At 39.2% G+C, this 22,712-nt stretch overlaps 1 protein-coding gene across 4 annotated transcripts in view; it reads right to left on the minus strand.

Annotated features, from left to right (window-relative positions):
• The window catches only part of Abca6 (ATP-binding cassette, sub-family A (ABC1), member 6), a 77,139-nt gene that overhangs the window by 41,771 nt on the left and 12,656 nt on the right, over positions 1-22,712 (minus strand). For 3 of the 4 annotated variants that reach the window (XM_006534413.2, XM_006534414.2, NM_147218.2), the window contains 10 exons: positions 20,203-20,388; positions 17,287-17,434; positions 15,647-15,815; positions 14,081-14,139; positions 3,670-3,780; positions 3,132-3,307; positions 2,806-2,925; positions 2,455-2,593; positions 1,803-1,893; positions 108-247 (listed from right to left, as the gene is read on the minus strand). In XM_006534413.2, coding sequence (XP_006534476.1) covers positions 108-247; positions 1,803-1,893; positions 2,455-2,593; positions 2,806-2,925; positions 3,132-3,307; positions 3,670-3,780; positions 14,081-14,139; positions 15,647-15,815; positions 17,287-17,434; positions 20,203-20,388 — 1,339 coding nt within the window. Of the gene's footprint in view, positions 1-107; positions 248-1,802; positions 1,894-2,454; positions 2,594-2,805; positions 2,926-3,131; positions 3,308-3,669; positions 3,781-14,080; positions 14,140-15,646; positions 15,816-17,286; positions 17,435-20,014; positions 20,389-22,712 lie in introns of those variants that run through there. The other variant, NM_001166556.1, reaches the window with a different exon arrangement.

The following is a 22,712-nucleotide window of genomic DNA, read 5'->3' on the forward strand; positions in this document are numbered from 1 at the left end:
AATAATAATAAAGACTGAGACAATATGTAGGTCCATTAAATAACAAAAATGATGACAAAATTCAAAGTTTTTCTCTAATTTTATTCCATCATAGTCATATATGTTACCTGGGAATTCGCTTGTCCTTTCCAGTGGCAAAATGTACACAAGCTTTTCTTTGGTTTTGGCCTTTAATTTAGCATATGGGATGTGATGGTTGATGAAGGATGTTAGCCGCTCTGAATCACACGTTTCATCCATAAACAAACTAGGATTTCAAAACAAAATCGTGACAAGTAATTACACATTGAACTGCTAACACACACATACACACACTCACACACTCTCACACACACTCACACACACACTCACACATCATTTGAACATTACATTTCTTAGCTTTATGAAACAAGCAAAATGGGTAATAATAAAAGTAGTCCAGCAGCTCAAAAAATCTTCTATACACAGGATATGTACACACTCAAAACAACTACACACACACACACACACACACTCACACACTCACACACACATACACACACTCACACACACACACACACACACATCATTTGAACATTACATTTCTTAGCTTTATGAAACAAACAAAATGGGTAATAATAAAAGTAATCCAGCAGCTTGAAAATCTTCTATACACAGGATATGTACACACTCAAAACAACTACACACGCACACACTCACATACTCACACACACACACACACACACACTCACACATACACTCACACACACTCACACACAAACTCACACACACACTCTCACACACAAACACACACACTCACAAACACACACACTCACACTCACACACACACACACACACACAAACACACACACTCAGATTGGCATTGGTACAGAGATGAACATGGCTGCCTTCCAAATGCATACTCACTGCAGTTACTGTGATGTAGAATGTATAAAGATGAGCAGACAGAGGGAGTGATATTGTACAAAAGAGATTTCCAAAGCAAAGTAAACAACACACTTGGCAGTGAATGGAGAAACTGATAGATGATCAAAACATTTTTGTTTTATTTTTCAGTGAGGATTTTGCCTTTCAGAATTCTTTTAGCCTACACTCAGTTTCAGCTCTCTGGAACCATATTCAGTCCCTATTAATACTGGTTTCTGAAAGTATTTCCTTGGATTTTGGGGGATTTGGGGGGGTTGTTGTTTATTTTTTCTCGAGATAGGGTTTCTCTGTGTAGCCCTGGCTGTCCTGGAACTCACTTTGTAGGCCAGGCTGGCCTCGAACTCAGAAATCTGCCTCCCAAGTGCTGGGATTAAAGGCATGTGTCACCATGCCCGGCTATTTCCTTGGATTTTTAAAAGAGAACGAAAATACTGCAGAGATGGCAACCTGGGCAATGTATTCCCACGGTGAACATAGAGCTTTGGTTTATAATGTAGACATTTTGCTATAGTTAACATTGGTATAGATTAGAAGAAGCCAGGGAACTAGACAAGTGTTTACTAAGCATTTCTCAATCCATTTTGTCAGAGATAAGGCTAGAGACCCATTCTCTCTCAGAAATGTGCACCTCTGGTGTACCACTATTAAAGCATACAAATTGGGCTGGGAAGATGTCTTAGTGGTTAGCAGCGCTTGAGACTCTTCCAGGGGACCAGAGTTTCATTCCCAGTACCAAAGTCTGGCAGTTCACAACTGCCTAAAACTCCATCTCCAGGGGACCCAATGTCTTCTTCTGACCTCCTCAAGCACTGTCATGCACGGCACACAGATACAAGTAAAGAAATAACAGACCTTTTTAAAATGATCTATTTAGTCATTTCTCAAAGACTCTTTACCTTAAGTGATATCCAAGACCCCATTTTCTCTTCAGAAAGACGGAAGACCCTGTGCACTTGAGAGCTCCGTTGGCGATGAGCACTTTCCTATCTGAGAAAACAAAGCAAACATCAAAGAACCTAGCAGTATTTCTTTCCTCTCTAGCAAAGAAAGGCAAGAAAAAAAAATAATAATAAAGTCTCAGAATTCCAAAGCCACGCTCTGTGAGGCATGACCATGCCTCCTGTACATTTCAAAGTTTGAAACACATCTTAAAAATTACGTAATTGGAGCTCACAGTGCCATTCTTTTTAAGTTTCCTCCCACATTTGCTAAAAGGAAAATTATGTATCACTTCAGGCTACATAGGATTATATTCTTTGGATAATAAGGAACAGGCAGCTAGTTATCATGTAAACATATATCAAAGATTTGGGAGTTTAAGTAAACATACAAACGATCTGAAAACAGCCACCACAAGTTTTCTCTACTGGCCACAACCCAAAAAATGTACATCCAGTGTGGAACTCCAGAAGAGGAGTGGACTCCAACAGCCTCTAGAACTCTTTGGAGTTGAGGTGATGAGACCAGGGCTCTTAACCCTAGGAATAAAGGTCACATATAACTTCCCCGACGTTTTCATCATGACACTGAAGTAAAGTTATCAGTTACCAGCAAGGATGTCAGCCTCGTCCATGAACTGAGTACTGAAGAGGATCACGTGGTCTGCCCTGCGTTCCTTCAGGAAACCCCATATTCGCTGCCTCGAAAAGGGATCGAGTCCTACAGTAGGTTCATCTAAGAGCAAAATCTATAAAAGATAGGGATATTCAATATACGACCCCTTCTCATTAACTACTTCCACATAATAGCGTGGAAAACAATAGCTAGAAGTAACTATAGTCCATCTGTGTAGACGTAAGCATAGCCAGTTCTTGCCGGATACATTATGATAGCTAAAAGCCCTGCATGACTCTTACTGAGTCACTTACAACCTCCGTTCTTCCTGTGCCTAAATCTTACTTGAGGATCTCCTACAGTGGCAATGCCAAAAGTGAGCTTTCTCTTCTGTCCTTCGCTTAAATGTTCGGCTAGATCGTCCCGAATATTCTGCATGTCCAATTCTGATAAGATTTGTTGTACCTGTACAAGAAATAGACAAAGCCCAGAACACAAAATGATCCCTATTTTTTATAAAATTAACTGCCCATTGAAGAAGGTATTTTTATAGGATTTCTTTGCCTAAAGATCATTCATAAGAAGGTGGATAAGTGACTGTGAGGATTCTGAGGTCATGATTGAACATGGTTAATGATGGGGAGCTAAGGTAAGGTAACCACACAGCCAACCTCTTGCTCTACGTCCTGTGGAAGAATCCCTTTTATTTTAGCAAAGAGAGTGAGGTTTTCCTTCACAGTGAGTGCATCAAATTGAACGTTATGTTGAGGACAAACACCAATCGCCTTCCTGATTTCCTTCAAGTCTTGCATATCAGAGAGATTTTTATTGTAGACTGTGACTGACCCTAAAAAGGAAAAATTATAATAGTTCAAGGTTAGCAAGGAAACATTTCATTTCATTGATATTTGGAGATCTCACTCAACAAAATTGTGGCATACACTCATAAATCTTTAAAATTACAACTTTACTAACAAGTACTATTCCTAGTGTAGATACTGTGTAGCACGTTCTCTCTGAGATAGCACACAATAGGATATAAGTGATTCCTGTGAAATCTGGGAAATGACAAGTCCATTCAAAATCCTACAGTTCTAGGAAGCATCTTTAGATAATCATCTAGCCATAGAATTTTAAATGGCAGGCATATATATCCACCCTCATTCTCTTAGCAGGTATCTTGCCTGTGAGGTATTGCTTTCCGCTTACCTGCAGTTGGAACATACAATCCACTGAGGATGTTTAGTAATGAAGATTTGCCCGCTCCACTGTGGCCCAGAATTGCTGTGATTTGACTCTCATAGATATCCAAGAACAAGCCTGTTTTAGTATAAGATATTAATGTTATCAATAACAGAGTACTAGACAGGACTAGTCCTACACGCAGAGCAAGACAACTGAATTTCATGATGAATTTAGCAATGCTTTACATAACACTTAAAGAACATGGTAATTTAAATAATGCTACTGACACACGGACGCCAGTAAAATCTATACAACAATACGTTATTAATTTAGGATCCAGAGACTAGCAGAAATCTGAAATGGACCCAAATATTTATAAAATAAAGATTAACAAATTACTTTTTAAATTAAAGGCAAATCACTTAAAAACAAGTTTGTGCTAGGTGTGGTGGAACATGCCTTTAATCCCAGTGTTTAGGACGCAGAGAAGACAAAAGGGTCTCTATGAGTTTGAGACCAACCTCGTCTACACAGAGATTCCAGAACATCCAGGGTTACATAGAGAGACATTGTCTCAAACAAAACAAAACAAAACAAAACCACAATGTTACACAACTAAAAATGTACATTTGGCAACTTTTATATTTGGGTTTGGTTTTCAGTTTGATTTGAAACAATGTGTAGCCGTGTAGCCCTGGCTGACCTGGCCTGGAATATTTGTAGTTTTTTTAAATAAAAAATACATAGTATGGGCCTGTGAGATGGATCAGTGGGTAGGGACTCTGGCTGAGGAAGCTTGGCAACCCGAGTTTTATCTCCAGAACACAGGCAGAAGTGGAATCGAGAACCAGCTCCAGGAACTTATCCTCTCTCTGCCAGAGAAGCACTGTGGTTCGTGCACCCCCTCCACAAACACGTCATGCACGTGCATGGACACACACTAATTAATTAATTACGAGATAAGTTAAATACAATAAAATTACGATGCACAGCATTTTCAAGAGCAAGCGGAAAATGGCATTGGCTACCCTAAACCTGATGGCTACCACAGCAACAACCAAATATACAAGTTGCTTGTTTTTGTATGCTATGTGTTTGTTGCCTTTTTAAATGGGAAATACACTTTAAGTTATTCATGTGCTGTATAGTCACTGGTGTGGCACTCGTGGTTTTTAAATAAGTTTAGTATTATCTGTTTATAATGCCTGTTAATAAAAGAATTTACAGTTTGGTTTAAAAAAAAAAGTTGGTTTCCTCATCAGTGAAGTATAAGAGAGTGTAATAAGACTTTCATAAAGTTAAACATGAAAAATCTCAGGGAAAGCTCTCAGCATTGTGCCCGATACACACTAAGGGCTTTAGAATTAAATGTCTCTCACTGTTGTTGTTTTAATTGTGTTTAGCTCATAAAGTATGGGTTTTTATGGCTTTAGAGGTAAGCGATTTAAAATATGAATCAGGAATCTTTAAAATGTGGGCCTTTTCAGTGACTCCGTTCTGATAAACCCATCTTCAGGAGACAGTGGTCTTCATAGAGATAAAGAGTCACTTTAGTATTTTTAGGGCAGTGAAGACTTAGCAGTGGACTAAATGCCATCCATCGGTGAGGCAGTGTTTCTTGACCTGTTACTCATACAGCGCAGTATTATTTAGCCATGAAGACTGTAAAAGCAAGTTCTCAGAGGTAATTCAGGTCAGCCAAAGACTGCCTGCAAGAAGAGAAATTTTAGAGAAGGTTCTCACTTCTGGCCTGGCCTTCCAAAGAATAAATTCCACATGGAAAAATCTCTGATTGGAACATTTGTACTCTTTTGTCCCCGTCCCGCTCCCGGTCCCGGTCCGGTCCCAGTCCCGGTCCCGGTCCCCGTCCCCATCCCCGTCCCCATCCCCGTCCCCATCCCCGTCCCCGTCCCTGTCCCTCTTGTCCCCGTCCCGGTCTCGGTCCCGGTCCCCGGTCCCCGGTCCCCGGTCCCCCCGGTCCCCCGTGTCCCGTGTCCCGTGTCCCGTGTCCCTCCCCCCTCCTCCCCCCTCCTCCCTCTCTCTCTCTCTCTCTCTCTCTCTCTATGTGTGTGTGTGTGTTGAGATGCAACACTTTAATTTTTTTTAAGTACCACTCCGTCTGAAAGTGGAAGAGAAGGTCTGAAGACATTTAAAGATGGAAAGCTTGCGACTCTGGCAAGCACCAAGGTAGTTCATAATGTGCTCTGGAATTTTAAATTAAATTCAAAAAATACTTTAAGATATCCTGAGCCAACGTCAAAGAAGAGAATGGCATGTTTGGGTGGTATTTAGTGAGAAGAATTTGAAGAATAAAGTTGTTCACACATACTCTGAATCGTCGAAGTCTCAGTCTCAAAGGAAAGAGTGACACTGAGCTAAGAGGTGTTGGGTTGCTCCCACAGTGTAATCAGAAGGGACAGAGAACTCTCTGTCTTTGGTAGTGTTTATGATCCATTCATTTTAGCTCTTTAAGACTCAGAGTTTTATAAAACTCACATCTTATTTTATTTCTTCATATATTTATCTTAGTCAGGGTCTCACTATGTGGTCCTGGATGGCCCTGAACTCCCAAAGAAGTCCAACCTGGCCTTATAATCACAGACATCCTTTGGCCCTCTGTGTCCCAAATGCTTGGAATAAAGTTACATGCTAACCAAAGGACATGCCATTGGGACAAAGCAGCAGCCTACACAATGGGAAAATATTTTTATTAACTCCACTTCTCATAGAGGACTAATATCCAATATATACAAAGATCAGGTGTGGAGAGGGAGAAGAGATAATGCAGATGGAAGGAAAGCAGGGAAAGACAACTGGAACTGAGAGCCTTCTGAGGGACAGTGTGGAAGCCTAGTGCAGGGGGAACTTCCTGAAATATAGGAAAGTGATGCTAATTATACTTCCACGCAATGAGAGAGATGCAGTCCCACCGGGTCCTCTCTTGTTACCAAACAAATCTTCCAGTACTGGGACTAGATCACATCCAATTGAGTTGTTGGCCAAAGGGGTCCCATGGAGACCTCCAGACAACCCAGACTGTTGCCAAGACTCCAAGTTGCTCTCCACAAACTGACAGAGAGGCCCCACTGCTAAAGACAACAGCCACACAACTCATTAAGCATGGAGAGATCCAGTTGGCACCTACATAGAACTTTTACCCCTGTGTTCTGATGTCTTTTATACGGGAATGTACTTTGCAGGCTACCAAAAGAGAGACAGAAACAGCAACCCAGCTACAAAACCTTTGCTCTACAACCCCATTCCTGCAAATTGTGCTGAGGTAAAGGTGGTACGAAGCCCGTGGGAGTAACCAACCAATTTCTTGTCTGGTTTGAGCCCCACTGCGCAGGATGGAACTCAATAACCTCCAGTTCAGTGACCAAGAACTAGAGACTGGGTTGTGCAGAGACCTAGAGTAAAACCAGATAACACTGGTCTTAAAAAACAAAAAGAAAATTTACAAAGAAGATGATGTTTTACTATATCATAGATCAGCGCCTTATTCAGCCATCATCAGAAAAGTTTTTTTTTTTCCTGCAGCAGATGGGGACAAACACAGAGACCCACAGCCATTAGGCAGAAAGAGAGACCTTGGAACACACACAGCTCTAAATGGGATGTCTCCATCAAATCCTTTGCTCAGAGATCAGAGAACCCCTTGGAATAGAGAAGGTGGAACCAATGTAAGAGCCAGAGGGGATCAAGGGAAACAAGGACACCAGGAAAACAAGCTCCTCTAAATTGAGCACACTAAGATCATACAAACTGAAGCAGCAAACAAACCCAACATGGGTCATGTCCTCTGCATGCATACTGTAGCTTTCAGTTGAACGGTGTAAATTCCATGACTATCTAAACGTTTTACCAGATTTTTATATTTTACCTGACGCTAAAATATAAAAATGTGTTTATGAAAACCACAGTAAGAGGGAAGCAGATAACCCGGCCTGAGCAGGGGCACAAGTCCCTTCCGGTCCACTCCAGCACCGGGGTGCCTTGCCCATGGAGTCTCCGGACACCCGCAAGAAACCACACAGGATTCCCCAGGGGATCCTAAGACCTCTGGTGAGTGGAACACAGCATCTGCTCCAATCCAATCAAGCCGGACCTGAGACTGCATTAATTAAGGAAGCAGATAACCGGCCTGATCAGGGGCACAAGTCCCTTCTGGTTCACTCCAGCAGCGGGGTTCCTTGTGTGCGGAGTTTCTGGACACCCCCAAGGTCCTCACAGGACCCTCCATGGGATCTTAAGACCTCTGGTGAGTGGAACACAACTTCTGCCAGGAGACAGGTTCGAACACCAGATATCTGGGCATCTTCCCTGCAAGAGGAGAGCTTGCCTGCAGAGAGTCCTCTAACCACTGAAACTAAGGATAGAGCTAGTCTCCCAGGTCTGCTGATAGAGGCTAACAAAATCACCTGAGGAACAAGCTCTAACCAGAGACAACTATAACAACTAGCTCTAGAGAATACCAGATGGCGAAAGGCAAACGTAAGAATCCTACTAACAGAAATCAAGACCACTCACCATCATCAGAATGCAGCACTCCCACCCCACCTAGTCCTGGGCACTCCAACACAACCGAAAAGCTAGACCCGGATTTAAAAGCATATCTCATGATGATGGTAGAGGACATCAAGAAGGACTTTAATAACTCACTTAAAGAAATACAGGAGAACACTGCTAAAGAGTTACAAGTCCTTAAAGAAAAACAGGAAAAAACAACCAAACAGGTAGAAGTCCTTAAAGAAAAACAGGAAAACACATCCAAACAGGTGATGGAAATGAACAAAACCATACTAGACTTAAAAAGGGAAGTAGACACAATAAAGAAAACCCAAAGTGAGGCAATGCTGGAGATAGAAACCCTAGGAAAGAAATCTGGAACCATAGATTTGAGCATCAGCAACAGAATACAAGAGATGGAAGAGAGAATCTCAGGTGCAGAAGATTCCATAGAGAACATCTGCACAACAATCAAAGAAAATACAAAATGCAAAAGGATCCTAACTCAAGACATCCAGGAAAATACAGGACACAATGAGAAGACCAAACCTACGGATAATAGGAGTTGATGAGAATGAAGATTTTCAACTTAAAGGGCCAGCAATATCTTCAACAAAATTATAGAAGAAAACTTCCCAAACCTAAAGAAAGACATGCCCATGATCATACAAGAAGCCTACAGAACTCCAAATAGACTGGACCAGAAAAGAAATTCCTCCCGACACATAATAATCAGAACAACAAATGCACTAAATAAAGATAGAATATTAAAAGCAATAAGGGATAAAGGTCAAGTAACATATAAAGGCAGGCCTATCAGAATTACACCAGACTTTTCACCAGAGACTACGAAAGCCAGAAGAGCCTAGACAGATGTTATACAGACACTAAGAGAACACAAATGCCAGCCCAGGCTACTAACCCGGCCAAACTCTCAATTACCATAGATGGAGAAACCAAAGTATTCCACAACAAAACCAAATTCACACATTATCTTTCCACGAATCCAGCCCTTCAAAGGATAATAACAGAAAAAAAAAAAAAAAAAAAAAAAACAATACAAGGACGGAAATCACGCCCTAGAAAAAGCAAGAAAGTAATCCCTCAACAAACCAAAAAGAAGATAGCCACAAGAACAGAATGCCAACTCTAACAACAAAAATAAAAGGAAGCAACAATTACTTTTCCTTAATATCTCTTAATATCAATGGACTCAATTCCCCAATAAAAAGACATAGACTAACAGACTGGCTACACAAACAGGACCCAACATTCTGCTGCCTACAGGAAACCCATCTCAAGGAAAAAGACAGAAACTACCTCAGAGTAAAAGGCTGGAAAACAATTTTCTAAGCAAATGGTCTGAAGAAACAAGCTGGAGTAGCCATTCTAATATCTAATAAAATCGACTTCCAACCCAAAGTTATCAAAAAAAGACAAGGAGGGACACTTCATACTCATCACAGGTAAAATCCTCCAAGAGGAACTCTCAATTCTGAATATCTATGCTCCAAATTCAAGGGCAGCCACATTCATTAAAGACACTTTAGTAAAACTCAAAGCACACATTGCACCTCACACAATAATAGTGGGAGACTTCAACATACCACTTTCATCGATGGACAGATCATAGAAACAGAAACTAAACAGGGACACAGTGAAACTAACAGACGTTATGAAACAAATGGATCTAACAGATATCTACAGAACATTTTATTCTAAAACAAAAGGATATACCTTCTTCTCAGCATCTCACAGGACTTTCTCCAAAATTGACCATATAATTGGTCACAAAACACTCAACAGATACAAAAATATTGAAATTGTCCCATGCATCCTATCAGACCACCATGGACTAAGGCTGATCTTCAATAACAACATAAATAATGGAAAGCCAACATTCACGTGGAAACTGAACAACACTCTTCTCAATGATACCTTGATCAAGGAAGGAATAAAGAAAGAAATTAAAGACTTTTTAGAGTTTAATGAAAATGAAGCCACAACATACCCAAACCTATGGGACACAATGAAAGCATTTCTAAGAGGGAAACTCATAGCTCTGAGTGCGTCCAAAAAGAAACTAGAGAGAGCACATACTAGCAGCTTGACAACACATCTAAATGCTCTTGAAAAAAAGGAAGAAAATTCATCCAAGAGGAGTAGACGGCAGGAAATAATCAAACTCAAGGGCAAAATCAACCAAGTGGAAACAAGAACTATTCAAAGAATTAACCAAATGAGGAGTTGGTTCTTTGAGAAAATCAACAAGATAGATAAACCCTTAGCTAGACTCACTAGAGGGCACAGGGACAGCATCCTAATTAACAAAATCAGAAATGAAAATGGAGACATAACAACAGATCCTGAAGAAATCAAAAACACCATCAGATCCTTCTACAAAAGGCTATACTCAACAAAACTGGAAAACCTGGATGAAATGGACAAATTTCTAGACAGATACCAGGTACCAAAGTTAAATCAGGATCAAGTTAACGATCTAAACAGTTCCATATCCCCTAAAGAAATAGAAGCAGTCATTAATAGTCTCCCAGCCAAAAAAAAGCCCAGGACCAGATGGGTTTAGTGCAGAGTTCTATCAGACCTTCAAAGAAGATCTAATTCCAGTTCTGCACAAACTATTCCACAAAATAGAAGTAGAAGGTACTCTACCCAACTCATTCTATGAAGCCACAATTACTCTGATACCTAAACCACAGAAAGATCCAACAAAGATAGAGAACTTCAGACCAATTTCCCTTATGAATATCGATGCAAAAATACTCAATAAAATTGTCGCTAACTGAATCCAAGAACACATTAAAGCAATCATCCATCCTGAACAAGTAGGTTTTATTCCAGGGATGCAGGGATGGTTTAATATAAGGAATTCCATCAACGTAATTCATTATATAAACAAACTCAAAGACAAAAACCACATGATCATCTCGTTAGATGCAGAGAAAGCGTTTGACAAGATCCAACACCCATTCATGATAAAAGTCTTAGAAAGATCAGGAATTCAAGGCCCGTACCTAAACATGATAAAAGCAATCTACAGCAAACCAGTAGCCAACATCAAAGTAAATGGTGAGAAGCTTGAAGCAATCCCACTAAAATCAGGGACTAGACAAGGCTGCCCACTTTCTCCCTACCTCTTCAACATAGTACTTGAAGTCCTAGCCAGAACAATTTGACAACAAAAGGAGATCAAGGGGATACAAATTGGAAAAGATGAAGTCAAATATCACTCTTTGCAGATGATATGATAGTATATATAAGTGACCCTAAAAATTCCACCAGAGAACTCCTAAACCTGATAAACAGCTTCAGTGAAGTAGCTGGATATAAAATTAACTCAAACAAGTCAATGGCCTTTCTCTCAGAAAGAATAAACAGGCTGAGAAAGAAATTAGGGAAACAACACCCTTCTCAATAGTCACAAATAATATAAAATATCTTGGCGTGACTCTAACTAAGGAAGTAAAAGATCTGTATGATAAGAACTTAAGTCTCTGAAGAAAGAAATTAAAGAAGATCTCAGAAGATGGAAAGATCTCCCATGCTCATGGATTGGCAGGATCAACATTGTAAAAATGGCTATCTTGCCAAAAGCAATCTACAGATTCAATAAATCCCCATCAAAATTCCAACTCAATTCTTCAACGAATTAGAAAGAGCAATCTGCAAATTCATCTGGAATAACAAAAAACCTAGGATAGCAAAAACTCTTCTCAAGGATAAAGGAACCTCTGGTGGAATCACCATGCCTGACCTAAAGCTTTATTACAGAGCAATTGTGATAAAAACTGCATGGTACTGGTATAGAGACAGACAAGTAGACCAATGGAATAGAATTGAAGACCCAGAAATGAACCCACACACCTATGGTCACTTGATCTTCGACAAGGGAGCTAAAACCATCCAGTGGAAGAAAGACAGCATTTTCAACAAATGGTGCTGGCACAACTGGTTGTTAAGATGTAGAAGAATGCAAATCAATCCATTCCTATCTCCTTGTACTAAGGTCAAATCTAAGTGGATCAAGGAACTTCACATAAAACCAGAGACACTGAAACGTATAGAGGAGAAAGTGGGGAAAAGCCTTGAAGATATGGGCACAGGGGAAAAATTCCTGAATAGAACAGCAATGGCTTGTGCTGTAAGATCGAGAATTGACAAATGGGACCTCATGAAACTGCAAAGCTTCTATAAGGCAAAAGGCCACCAACAGATTGGGAAAGGATCTTTACCTATCCTAAATCAGATAGGGGACTAATATCCAATATATATAAACAACTCAAGAAGGTAGACTCCAGAAAAATCAAATAACCTCATTAAAAAATGGGGCTCTGAGCTAAACAAAGAATTCTCACCTAAGGAATACTGAATGGCCGAGAAGCACCTGAAAAAAATGCTCAGCATCCTTAATCATCAGAGAAATGCAAATCAAAACAACCCTGAGATTCCATCTCACACCAGTCAGAATGGCTAAGATCAAAAATTCAGGTGACAGCAGATGCTGGCGAGGATGTGGAGAAAGAGGAACACTCCTCCATTGTTGGTGGGATTGCAAGCTTGTACAACCACTCTGGAAATCAGTCTGGTGGTTCCTCAGAAAATTGGACATAGTACTACCGGAGGATCTCGAAATACCTCTCCTGGGCATATATCCAGAAAATGTCCCAACCGGTAAGAAGGACACATGCTCCACTATGTTCATAGCAGCCTTATTTATAATAGCCAGAAGCTGGAAAGCACCCAGATGCCCCTCAACAGAGGAATGGATACAAAAAATGTGGTACATTTACACAATGGAGTACTACTCAGCTATTAAAAAGAATGAATTTATGAAATTCCTAGGCAAATGGATGGACCTGGAGGGCATCATCCTGAGTGAGGTAACACAATCACAAAAGAACTCAAATGATATGTACTCACTGATAAGTGGATATTAGCCCAGAAACTTAGTATACCCAAGATATAACATACAATTTGCAAGACACATGAAACTGAAGAAGAACGAAGACCAAAGTGTGGACACTTTGCCCCTTCTTAGAATTGGAAACAATCACCCATGGAAGGAGTTACAGAGACAAAGTTTGGAACTGAGACAAAAGGATGAACCATCTAGAGACTGCTATATCCAGGGATCCATCCCATAATTAGCCTCCAAACGATGACACCATTGCATATACTAGCAAGCGTTGGCTGAAAGGACCCTGATATAGCTATCTCTTGTGAGACTAGACCGGGGCCTAGCAAACACGTAAGTGGATGCTCACAGTCAGCTATTGGATGGAGCACAGGGCCCCCAATGGAGGAGCTAGAGAAAGTACCCAAGGAGCTAAAGGGATCTGCAACCCTGTAGGTGCAACAACATTATGAACTAACCAGTACCCCCAGAGCTCATGACTCTAGCTGCATATGTATCAAAAGATGGCCTAGTTGGCCATCACTGGAAAGAGAGGCCCATTGGATATGCAAACTTTATATGCCTCAGTACAGGGGAATGCCAGGGCCAAAAAATGGGAATGGGTGGGTAGGGAAGTATGGGGGGAGGATATGGGGGACTTTTGGGATAGCATTCTAATTGTAATTGAGGAAAATACATAATAATAAAAAATATTTTTAAAAAAACCACAGTAAAAAGCAAAATAAGGCTATATTTTTCACAGTTTGATCATATTATTTTATAAATCAGTAAATCCATGGAATATCTGGAAGGATTTTACAATGAATTCTGAATTATTCTTGGTGCCCAGAGAGAACAGTTAGGTCACTTGTATTCTGCTTCTTTCTTTTGCCTTTGTCTTTTGGTTTTGGTTTTGTCTTGTCATTATATTTACATTTTCTTGCTGAACGTTTCCCAGGCTTGGGTATTCATAATTAAGTCAAATAAATAGAATCAAATATTTGTCTTTACCTTTCAAAGCCTTCACTTTCCCAGACTTCCCTTTATATTCCTTTTTAATATTTCTTATTCTGAAACAATAAAGAGGTGCTTTATCAGCTAATGCTCACAAGTTTAAAAAACCACAGACAGATATAAGTAATGGTAGATGTAAATAACATTTTATAGTAAATAACATATGATGTAACCTGACTGTTCAGAGACATAAGTAATTATTTTCAATTAATCATTTCCTCTGAGATAGAAAATGAAGGAGTCGGTCACTTTGGCTCTGACATTTGGCTTTAGCCTCACGTGCACACTTAGATGGCAAATTCAGCAGTGTGATTATTGGATGAGTAAGAAGAGACAAAAGAGATTAACTCTTTGTTGTTGTTGTTGTTGTTGTTTTGTTTTTCAAGACAGGGTTTCTCTGTATAGCCCTGGCTGTCCTGGAACTCACTTTGCAGACCAGGCTGGCCTTGAACTCAGAAATCCGTCTGCCTCTGCCTCCTGAGTGCTGGGATTAAAGGCATGCACCAGAGATTAACTCTTATCAGAAATTTTATTTTAGCCTTTGGCTGGGTGGTGGGCGTCTTGGTATGCTACCCATTGGCTTTATGTAGCTGGCCTTTAATACTTTATTTTAATAAAGAGACTCCCATGTAGGAGAAACTAATATTTTCTGATTTCAGAGATGAAAATAATCATTTGCATTTGGGGAGGACATTCTGTTGTTTTTCAGGAAATATTCGAACTTCTGTCCCTACTGTCACATGATATTCTCTTTGTATGCCTTCTATACGTCCAATTTCTCTGTCTTTTTTTTTTTTTTTTTCGAGACAAGGTTTCTTTGTATAGCCCTGGATGTCCTGGAACTCACTTTGTAGACAAGGCTGGCCTCGAACTCAGAAATCCACCTGCCTCTGCCCCCCAAGTGCTGGGATTAAAGTCATGCGCCACCACCACCTGGCCAATTTCTCTGTCTTAAAAGGATGTTTGGCATGGAGCCACATGCCTGCAGTCCCCAGGATGCAGGTGATGGAGGAAAGAGGAACATTAGGTCCAGGGCCTCTTTGACTATTAAATATTACATGAGTCCAACCTGAGCTTCAAGGAGACCCTGTCTCAAAAAAACAAAGCAAGACAATGACAAATTTAAATGTAGACGCGCAAAAATAGAAGCAGGTAGTCACACAACGTAAGACCAGGGTAGAACATACAGATTTGTGGTTCTCAACCTTCCTAACGCTGCAACTCTTTAATGTGGTTCCTCCTGTTACTGTGGCCCCCAACCAGAACATTGTTTGCACTGTTATTCTATAACTGCAATTTTGCTACTATTACGAATTGTGATATAAAACAACTCTATCTCCAACTGAGGGGTCGAGACCCACAGATTGCGAACAATAGTATACGCGGCATCGAAGGGAATTTCCCTTTCAGGAAGCATTTAAGGAAAACAATTGGTTATTACAGGGGACTGTGAATGGTTCGGGTTGATGCTGCTAAAGACGGATGCCACAGACTCACAGGTCGCTGGCGGTTAACAGTTCTTTATCCTTTACTCAATCTTAGCACAGCTTCGAACGTGTTTACCTGATGGCTTCTTTCCCTTGGTATTCTGGATCTACCGGTTCAAAATACTCATCCGAAGGAAGCTCGGGGTCTAGGTCTCTCTCAATGACCTTGTTTCTATTCGCTGTTTTTCGAAAACAAGATGTTGGATTCAAGAAAAACAGTGGAGCAGACCGGTGCTCGGCGCCATCTAGTTAGTCAAAGCAATAAAGTATCCGATCAATAAAATGAATGATGAAGCCTTGCTAAGAAAAGATGAAATATTTTGAACTTTCAAACAAGATACAACTTTTCCTTCAAGTTTCCTATTATTCAGAAGAAAACTAATAATAAAAATCTAAAGTAACATGGCAAAAATTAATATTATAGAACTTTCAACAAACTGTAAATCTTGTAATCAAAATATGTCATCTAAAAGATATCTATGAGGATAGGTGAAACCAAGTATTTTTTAGAAACACAATTATCAATATTGCACATAAAATAATTATAGACATGCTTAGAAACTTAAATAGGTTGGCCATGCCAATATAATTAAACATAACACTGAAGCCTATAAATTCATATACAGTTAAATGAGTGAAAAATAACACATACAGAAATTTTATTTTTTCAAGATATATATGACAATATTGTAAAGTTTTTATTGAGACAAAAGAAGTTAAATATTATTTGTTATTAAGGATCTTCATATATAAGTCAAAAATAGGCATGCAAATATATATAAGACAACAGTAACTTTTATCAAAGTAGGGGGACTATCAAAGCTTAAAAGCATGAACGAAACCAAGCATAGAGATGAACATTCTGATTCTAGCAAATGTGGAGGAACTTTGGGCTTATGTGGATTTTTTTTGGTTAGTGGCAAGACAAAGAAAATTAGCTGCATAACCTATATATTTATAATTATAAACAAAATAGAAAAATGTTGAGAATAATGACTAACAGATCTTCATTAGAAAATGTTTCTACAGTGTAGTGTCCCAGCATTAAGCCATAACCAGAACTAATTTTGCTTATTCTTGAAGTTTTCTTCAGAATATCATTACATAGAAAATGCTTTTTAAAAAAGATTTATTTATTTTATCTGAGTACACTGTTGCTATCTTCATACACACCAGAAGAGGGCATCAGATCCCATTACAGATGGTTGTGAGCCACCATGTGGTTGGGAGAATTGAATCAGAACCTCTGGAAGAGCAGCCAGCCCCCTAAAATACTCTTTAATTTTTGACAGGTTCTTCCTTGCATATTACTCACTGAAATCAGATTCTTCTCCTCTAAGATTTTGTCTTTTGTCTGCCTCCCTGCTGCCCTTGTCTTCTGCCCAGGAGTCTGCTCCTACACTCATGCCTGTTTTGTTTTGTTTTTTATAACTGTTTTGATATAAATTCATACTATCACTCTTTCAAAACGATTGGAAGGACACATAAAAAGTAATTAAACTTCATTAATATAAAACTATATTTCAAAATTGATTTAAATAATTATATTATTTCAAAATTAGAACAATTTTACATATATTATTTACTGTGAAGTATAAATAATTAATTGACAATGAACATTTAGCCTCGCCTGTAAGGCTATCTTAATACAATCCTGAGAAAAACTGTCATATGTCATTAGTAACTGAAAGATCAAAGAAAAATCTGGATACTTACAGAGCAAGATTTTGTCAAAATACAGGGCCAAAACCAAGTAGAGAAGACTATCAAAAGCCAATATGAAAAATACTGCTATCATTACATAGGATTCTCCTGAGGGGTCAGGAAATACTACACCATTCAGGTTGTAGTCCTGGAAGATAACCTAAGGTTCAAAATAATAATAATAATAAATTCTTAAGCTCGTAAATAAGTTGGCATAGAACAAATAATCCAATGTGCAAGTTAACTTTTTAATGAAATATTTTAATAAAGGTATACCGAGTAATATACAATATATGTGAATAAAGCTAACAGAAATGCAAATCTCAGTCAACATTTGAAAAGAATCAATATGATTCTGGATACAACACAATAAAGCGGGAGAGGGGATGTAATCACTGTGGTAGATACAGAGAAAGCACTTGAGAGAGTCGGGCATCCATTCACAACACAGGAGATTTCTTCACAAACTGAGAAGCTGAGATGTCTGCTGGAAAACATGTTTGATAGTAGAATGTGAAAGTTTCCTTTGCTTGCATCTCTAGTCAACATTATAGTGAAGGTTCAGAACTATTCAGTATGTCAGGGCGCTCAGAGGTATCTGCAGCTCCAGCTGCAGGGCATCGGATGCCCTCTTCTAATCCTGAATGCACATGTGTGCACCTAGCACACACATATACAGTCAGCACACACATATGTCGCAGGATTTTCCCTGTCCAATGACATTAAGGCAGAGGAGGTTGTGATTGGACAGGGAAAAGGGAGGTGGAGTGAAGATTTGCAGAGAGGGAGAGAGGGAGGGACAGAGAGGAAAGAACCAAAATGTAGGCCCACGTGGTGTTATCAAAAGGTTAGAATAATTGGGTTAAAGCTTTATCATTATCAATTGACTCTGAAATTATTGTACTGGCATGTTATAAATTGTGATTTTATTGATACATAAATTTAATTGGTTAACTATAAGCTTAAGAGTCATGATTCTACCGAGTAATTAGGTGTTGAGATGACTAACCAAGGATGTGTTGGGAATTGTGTGATAGTGAAAGAAACTCATGGGGGAGGGGACCCTGCCCTAGAGATGGCCTGGCAGGAGCCCTGTGGAGAGTTGGCAGGCTGAGAGGCCACTGTGTAAGTGAGATCACCAGGTGTGGGGGCTAGCTCCAGGAAATTGGTGGTGGCCGGAGTGCGGGATGGAGAGTTGGCAGGTTCATTTTTTTTAATATTTCCCATAACACACATAAGTATATAAAATAAAAATTAAAAAAAAACATTTCTCTTAAATCTCTTTTCATCAAAGAAAAGAGGAAGCCTAGCAATGACTGAAAAAAGTCTGGTGCACAGCAAATGTAATAATTGTTGAAAAGTAATAAGGAAAATATAGAAGACTCAATAAAAATACAAAGAAAAGATCTGAATAGACAATTTGCAAAACAAAGCCACAAAAGACGCTACAGGAAAAGGCATCTAGGTTTTTCTAGCATGCTGGAAACACACAGATGAACACAATAATATATCACATTTCATCAGAACGGCTCATACGAAAATTTAACAATAACAAATCTTAGTGAAGACTGAGAAAAACTGTAACGTCCTAGCATCGTTGTTATAAAAGTCAGATGATGTAACTATTTTAGAAAAGCATTTAATGACAGCTGTGAGTTTTAAGATTTACGTACACCAGTCTGTTATCCAGCTCCTCTGACTACACCAAACTGAACTGGTGTACAGAAAGACATGAAAGAATAGTTGTAATAGCTTTATCGAAAAACCACCAAAGCCTGGAATTCTACATTCATTTATCAAAAAGAAGACAATGTAGGCATACGATAAGGTGGTATATAACACTACATTGTAGCTATGTACAAGGCTACGCATGAGGCTATTAACAAAATGCTGGGCAGAAAAGGTTAAATATTTTTAAATACTATATAGTATCACTTACATAGATTTAAAAATGGATGAAACAAATATTTGTATTTCAAAACCTAAATCTGGGTGATTATAAAGAGTAAGAAAGTAATTTTCACAAAACGGTTACCTGCTGAAGAATGGCATATTTAGCCATGCTTCAGAGTGAACACAGTATTCTACTTCTTTTTTTTTTAATATTTTTTATTACGTATTTTCTTCAATTACATTTCCAATGCTATCCCAAAAGTCCCCCATACCCTCCCCTAACTTCCCTAACCACCCATTCCCATTTTTTGGCCCTGGCAATCCCCTTTAATGGGGCATATAAAGTTTGCGTGTCCAATGGACCTCTCTTTCCAGTGATGGCCAACTAGGCCATCTTTTGATACATATGCAGCTAGAGTCAAGAACTCAGGGGTACTGGTTAGTTCATAATATTGCTGCACCTACAGGGTTGCAGATCCCTTTAGCTCCTTGGATACTTTCTCTAGCTCCTCCATTGGGGGCCCTGTGATCCATCCACTGTGAGCATCCACTTCTGTGTTTGCTGGGCCCCGGCCTAGTCTCACAAAGACAGCTATATCAGGGTCCTTTCAGCAAATGCTTGCTAGTGTATGCAATAGTGTCATCGTTTGGAGGCTAATTATGGGATGGATCCCTGGATATGGCAGTCTCTAGATGGTCCATCCTTTTGTCTCTTAATGAGATCCCAAGTACACCCATGGCCTTTATAAAGTCTGTTGTATTAGCTATTTAGATCTTCAAAGACTTTCATAATCGATTCATAGTTTACTCAACAAAATGATTGAGACAGATTTACACAGAATTTTTAGTAAAAATCTAGTGATTTTTTTTTTATTTTAACTTTCATGTGATGGCAAATTTTTATAACGTAGCAAATTTGTCTGTGTGGTGGGTGATTTGCAACAGTGAACACTCTTGGTTAAGACCAGACTGGACTATGAGGAGTCATCACGGATTAATTCCATTCGAAGCGTCAGTAATAACCTCTGTGTTTACCTTAGCCATCCCAGATGTGAAGGCAAAGGGGCTGAAGATGCTCAGAACCCATTCCAGAGATGGGGGTAGTTCTTTGTGCAGTACAGTGAACCCCACGCACCCCCAAAAGAGGGTAAAGAAAAGTACAATTAGGTTTGTGAGGACAGCTTTCTGCAACAGAACAGCCATCAGGAAAGTGACTGCTATCTGAAAAAGAGAAGACATTGGCTGTTATTGACGAGAACCATCAGCAAAACCAAGCTCGTTTTTCATACAAGGTATTAACAGTGGGAAAGCAAGAGGACTGTCCTACTTTCAGATCTTTTTTTTTCTTTTGTATTCCCTACCTATCTTCTGTTTTTTTGTTGTTGTTGTTTATATGGTAGAGGTGAGGAAAGCTGAAAGATGATCTCAGAATAGGGTAGAAAACCATCCTGGGGAAGCCGAGCAAAGTTAAATTAATATACTAAGGGAAATTATCCATCTAAATTACTTCTGCCGAAAACATCCAAGAAGATGAGAAAATACAGAAGCCACTGTTCAGAGAAGGATGGAGAGAGGGTGGGTGGTCTGGGAAGGGTGATATGTGGAGATTGTCGAGACTAGATCAGAGCCTATCTGCCTCTATGGAAATGTTGCAGCGAATCCCACTAGAACCCTTTACACTAGACTTAAATAGTATAAAATATCTTGGGGTAACTCTAAGCATGTGAAAGATTGTGAGTTTGTAGTTCTACTTTATATTCATAAAGATAGTTTCTTTTAAAGATTTATTTATTTATTTATTTATTTATTTTTATGTATGTGAATACACTGTAGCTGACATAGCAGAAGAGGGTATCAGATCCCATTACAGATGGTTGTGAGGCATCATGTGGTTGCTGGGAATTGAACTCAGGACCTCTGAAAGAGATGTCAGTCTCTTCCCACTCTTAACCGCTGAGCCAACTCACCAGCCCAATAAAGATAGTTGGTTTGTTTTTTAAACTCCCAAAGCAAACCTATCTTCTTCTCTAGTGTAAAAACTCATCTTTGGAACAAAGAGCTAAGTGTCCAAGGGTCGTAACAGATAAGAGGTCAGAGAAAGCTAGCCTGGCCTGAACTCTGCCCCTCCACAGCTGACAGACTTCAACAGACATGTATTTAAATCTCCAATAGACAGAGCTGGGGGGGGGGGGGCAAGGAATGGATGGTTCTGGGTTACTGAGCTACAGGCTGCTGTATTTTCACCAGTGGTTCTTGGGGAAGGGGTGCCTGGAGAGTTCAGAGTCACTTCCCTTTTTTGAAACAAATTAGAAAAAAAAACAACTACAATTTTTTGTTCAGTAAAAATAAGAATATTCTAATGTCCCTAGTCACAAGGGACCACCAGTTCCACTTGAACAGGAGGAACTTAAAAATTTGAAAACATTTGAGGAAAGGAAAAAAAAAATGGCTTTCTGCTTAATTGGCAAGTGTTCCAGTGGGAGGGTCTGTTTTTGTTGGGATGTGTTACAGTGTAGATACACGTCTATGGAGTTGAGTCTTTAAGAAGTTTATATATGGTTCAGAAAAGATGGTTGATAAAATCCTATTTCTTTTTGTTAATTTATCTCAATAAGGTATTTAAGAAGGTATCAGGAGATGGAAAGATCTCCCATGCTCATGAATCAGTAGAGTTAACATAGCAAACATGGTCATTCCACCAAAAGCAATCTATAGATTCAATACAATCCCCCATCAAATTTCCAATGCAATCCTTGACAGACACTGAAAGGACAATTCTCAACTTTATGTGGAAAAAAAAACCTGAGCAACAGGAACTGCTAGAGTCTCACCATCCCTGATTTCAAGTTGTACTAATGAGCTATCATATGGTATTGGCATAAAAACAAACACATTGATCGATGGCATTGAGTTGAAGGTGTAGACATTAATACACATACAAAGAAACACCTGATTTTTTTTTTATAAAGAAGCCAGAAATACACCCTGGAAAGAACACATAATTTTCAACAAATGTTGCTGGTCTAACTGGATGTCTGCATGCAGAAGAATACAGATAGATCCATGCTTATCACTCTGCATAAAACTTAAGTCTAAGTGGATCAAAGGCCTCGGCATAAAACCAGACACACCGAACTTGATAAAAAGGAAAGTGGGGGACAGCCTTGGATGCCTGGACATGGTAAAAATCTTTGTAAACAAAACACCAATAGTGCAAGCACTGAGATCAACAATTAATAAATAGGACCTCATGAAATTTGAAAACTTCCGTAAGGCAAAAGACACTGTCTTTCAGACAAAGCCTACAGAATGGGAAAAGATAGGACTAATATCCAAAATATATAAAGAACTCAAGAAGCTAATATTAAACAAGTGAACAAGCAAACAAATAATCCAATTTTAAAATGAGAAACAGGTCTGAAAAGAGAATTTAAATGCACAGCAAAACTACTTTGAGTTTCCATCTTACACCTGTCAGAATGGCTAAGATCCTTAACACGAGCAACAGCTCATTCTGGCGAAGATTCCAAGCAAGAGGAACACCC

The sequence above is a fragment of the Mus musculus genome, chromosome 11, assembly GCF_000001635.26.
Source record: "Mus musculus strain C57BL/6J chromosome 11, GRCm38.p6 C57BL/6J".
NCBI lineage: Eukaryota > Metazoa > Chordata > Mammalia > Rodentia > Muridae > Mus > Mus musculus.